This window comes from Populus nigra, chromosome 15, assembly GCF_951802175.1.
Source record: "Populus nigra chromosome 15, ddPopNigr1.1, whole genome shotgun sequence".
NCBI lineage: Eukaryota > Viridiplantae > Streptophyta > Magnoliopsida > Malpighiales > Salicaceae > Populus > Populus nigra.
The window spans coordinates 415,898-421,897 of record NC_084866.1 but is presented as its reverse complement, the minus strand read 5'-3'; the positions used below and the strand labels follow the sequence as shown (position 1 = coordinate 421,897).

The 6,000-nt window shown below is 37.9% G+C and overlaps 1 protein-coding gene across 1 annotated transcript; it reads left to right on the top strand.

Annotated features, from left to right (window-relative positions):
* The first annotated feature begins 3,406 nt into the window (after nt 1-3,406).
* On the top strand, nt 3,407-5,421 carry LOC133674631 (uncharacterized). Its single transcript, XM_062095847.1, has 4 exons — nt 3,407-3,949; nt 4,034-4,278; nt 4,366-4,593; nt 5,082-5,421. The coding sequence occupies exons 1-4, from the start codon at nt 3,407-3,409 to the stop codon at nt 5,419-5,421; spliced, it is 1,356 nt and encodes a 451-aa protein (XP_061951831.1).
* Nucleotides 5,422-6,000: the final 579 nt, after the last annotated feature.

The window sequence follows — 6,000 nt, the reverse complement described above, 5'->3', positions numbered from 1 at the left end:
AAAACTCCCAATGATAAAAAAAAGGAAGGCTTTCTTCAGTTTTAGGAGTCAGAAAAGCAAAGGTTTTTATTTCCACCTATCTACACCTCATCCTCTACACTCAGACCAGCAGCATCCACAGGTATAGTTTCCAGTTTTTTTTTTGTTTTTTTTTCTTCCTTGTTGTATTTAAACTTGGCATATGTTGCTTAGTTCTTTTCCAAAATCTGTTCCCTGCTTTGCTCTAGATGTTCAGTTTTTTAGTTTAAACAAAAGGACATATGCTTGCCCTGACAAGTATCGATACACGACGTCGGGCGACGGCTCCCGCTTTTTTTTGTTTATTTTAACAAAAGGGGTTTTTTCTTCTCGATTGGGGGAAACAAAGATTTTATTGGAGTCGCCATCTAGTAATTTGAGGGAACTAGAAATCACAAATTAGACACTGGTCCCAGAGATTCGGGTACGGGGTTAGTTATGATTAAGGGAAGGTAGACACCACCCTTAAAACATCCTTTCAAAAGAAAGGTTACCCTTACTTGTGTGTTTTTTGTTTGATTCACAATGCGATTATATTTTGGGCTTATTGGTAATTATTTTAATATGATTAACGTCGGTCTCTAAAAATAGGAGACACGTTAAAATGACATCAGTCCCTAAAAATTAGGAGACTTGTCTAAAATACTGACGTTTGTCCCTAAAAAGAAGAGTTACGTCTGGGTTACCAAAAGAAATAATGGATATAATCCATTATATTTTGGGTTTATTGGTAATTTGCCTTTTTTAAAATGATTAACGTCGGTTCCTAAAAATAGGAGACACGTTAAAAATAACATCAGTCCCTAAAAATTAGAAGACTTGTCTAAAATATGACGTTTCAACCCTAAAAAGGAGAATTACGTCTGGATTACCAAAAGAAATAATGGAAATAATCCATATTTGATATTTACATTTTTGACATCGGTCCTTTTTTAAAAAAAGAGACGTGTCGACAAATAATATTCGTTTATAAAAACAAATTTTATTTTGATATTATTGAGAAATGGATATAACCATATTCGAGAATTGGGCTTTGGATCCACGAACAATAATATGATAAAATGGGTGTGGGAACCACGTTGTTTTTTTATATTTTTTTGTTTTATTGTTTTTTACATGCAAGAAAATTTATATACAAAATAAAAAATGTTAGAAATCTCAAAAAAATTTACCTGAGTATCACTGTATAGGTAAAAGACTGAAATACCCTCGAAATTTTCTGAAAATTACGAAAATGCCACTGGCGGCGCGTGTGACTCACCCGCGGCTACTGTTGTCGGCGGCGAAATTTCCCGGCAAAATTTCTGTCCAAACGACGGTCGATCCTGGTAGATCTGAGGACGAGGATTCTGATGGCGGTGGTATCGTCGGTCGTTGATGGCTGATGAAGGAGAATCGACGACTTGATGCTTCGGTGGCCGCCGACAATCGAGGCCTTTTTCCGACCAGATGAGGAGGCTAAAACGCTGAAAACCACCGGGGTTTCTCTTTACAGCAGGGGATAAACCTTTCTGTGGTGGTGCGGAGGCAGGAGGTGGCCGGAAAGTGGAGATCGGATGAGAGAGAGAGCGTCGCCGGCGAGAGGAGAGAGAGGCTCCGAGATTACGCTACGGTGTGAACGCGTGTATAGTACACCGGTACCGTTGAACACTGTACGCCGTTGGATCTCGGATGAAATGATCGGATGGCTGTGATTGGCTAGATTAGCAGATTAAACGGACGGTCTGGATAGGCGGAGCGGTGATCTGGTGTGTCGCGGTGCACCGAAAGCTCGGTATACCGGATGACGTGGCGCAATGAGATCAAATCTTGGAATATTTCAACGGCTGAGATGTGTGGGGATATATTTGGTATTTTTTAAATTGTTATTTTTTTAAAACAATATCCTACTCTCGCGAAGAAAAACTAAAAAAAACATAACAGTAATTTTTTCTTTCTTTCTCTTTTTTCCTTTTTCTTTCCTCCTTTTTTTTCCTCGAACTGGCTATTTATAACCAATGACAGGAGACATGCAAATCTTCAAATCTTATTTTTTAAATCACCGTTTGCTTTCGGCGCAACGCGTTGCGCCGTTTGACAATTTATTTTTTTTATTATGTATAATAATATATATTTATATAGGTAAAATTAAAAACTCTATTTAGTATTAGAAAAAACATGATTCAACCACTAAAAATCCATTTTAATGACCGAAAATTATTTTAAACACTGGGAAAAAAACTTTTGATGGGTATCAACCCAGTGAACCGGGTTTTGGTCGAAAATGATGGTTTTCGACCCGAAACAGCTCGAAACTCATTTTTTACCCTGGTCGACATGGTTTGACCCGTATTGACCCGGTGGACTCGGTTTTGGTTGGAAATGACGGTTTTGACCCGAAACAGCCCGAAATTCATTTTTTACCCTAGTCGACATGGTTTGACCCGTATTGACCCGGTGGACTCAGTTTTGGTAAAAAATGACGGTTTTGACCCGAAACGGCCCGAAACTCATTTTTTACCCTGGTCAACATGGTTTGACTCGTATTGACCCGGTGGACTCGGTTTTGACCAAAAATGACGGTTTTGACCCGAAACGGCCCGAAACTCATTTTTTACCCTGGTCGACATGGTTTGACCCGGTGGACTTGGTTTTGATGGAAAGATGCGGTTGACTTGAGAAAAGTATATTTTTGAATTTTTAAACTTTTTTCTTAATTTTTTTGGATTTTTATAAATAATAATAGAAATAAAATAGCATTCGAGAAAATCTTGGTGGATCCAAAATTGGGTTACAACACTCCTGCTGATTATATTTGTTTTTCTGTTTCAAATAAACTCCTATTAAATAGGATGACTTGTTCTTCTGTTGATTATTTCTTTCCTGCACGTTGCCACGTCTTTGTTAATCGTGGGCTGTAATTTCTATATTCTGTTATTCATGTAAGGCTATATAATAGCCAACGTTCTCATTCAATAATGAAAAGTCATTCTCCTAGTTTTGTTGTGTTTCTTCCTATCACAGCTTTTGATTCATAACATTCTGGTATCAGAGCCCCCACTGGGCTTGAAGAAAACAAAGCAGCAGTCTTTGTAATTTACAGCAGCAAAAAGAGATGACGAGTGAAGGGAATTTCATTCAGCCGACCATTCCTCGCTTCAATGGTCCCTAAGATCATTGGAGTATGTTGATGGAAAATTTTTTGAGATCCAAGGAGTACTGGAGTCTAGTTGAGACTGATTATGTTGAACCAGAAGATGATGCATCATTGACAGACGCCTAACATAAGAAATTTGAAGAAGAAAAGCTGAAAGATTTGAAGGTGAAAAATTACTTGTTTCAAGCTATAGATCGAACCATTCTGGAAACTATCCTCCAGAAAGACACTTCTAAGCAAATTTGAGACTCTATGAGAAGGAAGTACGAGGGCAATAAAAGGGTGAAACGATCAATTCTTCAAGCTCTTCGTAAAGAGTTTGAGATTCTTGAGATGAAATCTGGAGAAGGTGTCTCTGACTATTTCTCAAGAGTGATGACTGTTGCCAATAAAATGAGGATCTATGGTGAACAGATGAGAGATGTTACAATAGTAGAGAAGATACTTCGATCTCTGAATGACAAATTCAATTACATTGTTTGCTCTATCGAAGAATCGAAGGATATTGATATTCTATCAATTGATGAACTACAAAGTTCTCTAGTTGTTCATGAGCAAAAGTTTCATAGACATAATAGAGAAGAGCAGGCACTGAAAGTAACCTTTGAAAACAGAGGTAGAGGACGTCAATTTTTTAATAAAGCTCTTATGGAGTGCTACAAGTGCCATAAATTAGGACACTTCCAGTCTGAATGTTCGAGTTGGGACAAAGAAGCAAATTATGCTGAGCTTAGAGAAGAAGAGGAGATGCTATTAATGTCCTATATAGAGTTGAATGAAGCAAAAAGAGAAGACGTTTGGTTCTTAGATTCAGGATGTAGTAACCATATGTGTGGAGATAAAAATTCTTTTTGTGATCTAAATGAGAATTTCAGATAGATAGTGAAGCTAGGGAATAACTCAAAGATGACAGTGATGGGGAAGGGAAATATGAGACTGAAAGTGAGTGGATTATCTCATGTGGTGACTGAAGTGTTCTTCTTTCCTGACTTGAAGAATAATTTGCTGAGCATTGGGCAGTTACAGGAAAAAGGCTTAGCAATTCTTATTAAGCATGACTTGTGTAAACTTTATCATCCTACGAAAGGTTTATTCATTCAAACCGCGATGTCTGCCAATAGAATGTTCATCCTATTGGCTGCGTCACAACCGAATAAACCAACTTGTTTTTACATAGCTACACAAGACTTGTCACACCTATGGCACTGCAGATACGGGCACTTGAGCCACAAAGGCTTGAGAACTCTTCAGTTTAAGCAAATGGTGCATCGACTACCACAACTAGAAGCTTTAACAACTATCTGTACTGATTGCATGATTGGAAAACAGCACCGAGATCCAATCCCGAAGAGAAGTACTTGGAGAGCATCACAAAAGCTTCAGCTAATCCATGCTGACATATGTGGTCCTATCTCGCCTACGTCAAATAGCAAGAAAAGGTATCTAATCTGCTTCATTGATGATTTCAGTAGAAAGTCATGGGTGTATTTTTTGGTTGAAAAATCTAAAGCATTAGTTACTTCAAGTACTTTAAAAAATCTGTTGAGAAGAAGATGGATGCTTATATTAAATGCCTATGTACTGATCGTGAAGGTGAGTTTACCTCACAAGATTTCAATAATTTTTGCAAAGAAAATGGAATCAAAAGACAGTTGACAGCAACTTATACTCCACAATAGAATGGAGTTGCAGAAAGGAAGAATCGGACCATTATGAACTTGGTATGAAGTATGCTTTCAGAGAAGAAGATACCGCAGATGTTTTGGCCAGAAGCTGTGAATTGGACAATATATATTCTGAACTAAAGTCCCACTTTGGTAGTAAAAAATATAACTCCAGAGGAGGCTTGAAGTGGGATAAAACCTTCGGGTGAACATTTTCTCGTGTTTGGATGCCTTGCACACGTTCATGTACCTGATGTAAAAAGAACCAAGTTGGAGAACAAAAGTATTGCTTGTGTGTTGCTGGGGGTCAGTGAGGAGTCAAAGGCATATAGGCTTTATAATCCAATAACCAAGAAAATCATTACCAGCAGAGATGTAGTTTTTGAAGAAAACAAATCTTGGAATTGGGATAAGGAACATGTGGTGACTATATTGGAATGGGGAGACAATGATGAAGAAGCTACTGTAAGTGAAAATGGTGATATTGAAGAAAAGGTTGAGAATGTTTCTCCAGAAATAGTGGATAAAGGAATTGCAGAAGAGGTTGAGAATGCTCCAACAAATACAGTGAATGAAGGAAGGCTTCGAAGGCAACTTGTTTAGATGACTAATTATGATACTGGAGAGGGATTGTCCGAAGAAGAAAATGAAGCTAATATGGCCTTGTTTACTTCTGATGATCCTTTCTATTTTGAAGAGGCTATGAAAAGTTCAAAATGGAGAGATGCGATGGATTCTGAGATAAAAGCCATAGAAAAGAATAAAACATGGGTGCTAACAGATTTACCTGCAGGTGCAAAGAAGATAGGAGTAAAATAGGTTTACAAAACAAAGCTTAATGAGCATGGTGACCTTGATAAATACAAGGCTCGTCTTGTGGCTAAAGGGTACTTACAACAACATGGGATTGATTATACAGAAGTTTTTGCTCCTGTGGCAAGGTTGGACACAGTTCGGTTGATTGCTGTATTTGTAACTACAAAGGGCTGGATAGTCTATCAGCTTGATGTAAAATCAGCTTTTCTACATGGAGAACTAAGCGAAGAGGTGTATGTTAAGCAACCAAGAGGCTATGAGTTGTACGAAAATCCACACAAAGTCTACAAACTGAAGAAAGCTCTATACAGACTCAAACAAGCTCCACGAGCTTGGTTTAGTCGTATAGAAGCTCATTTTTTAACA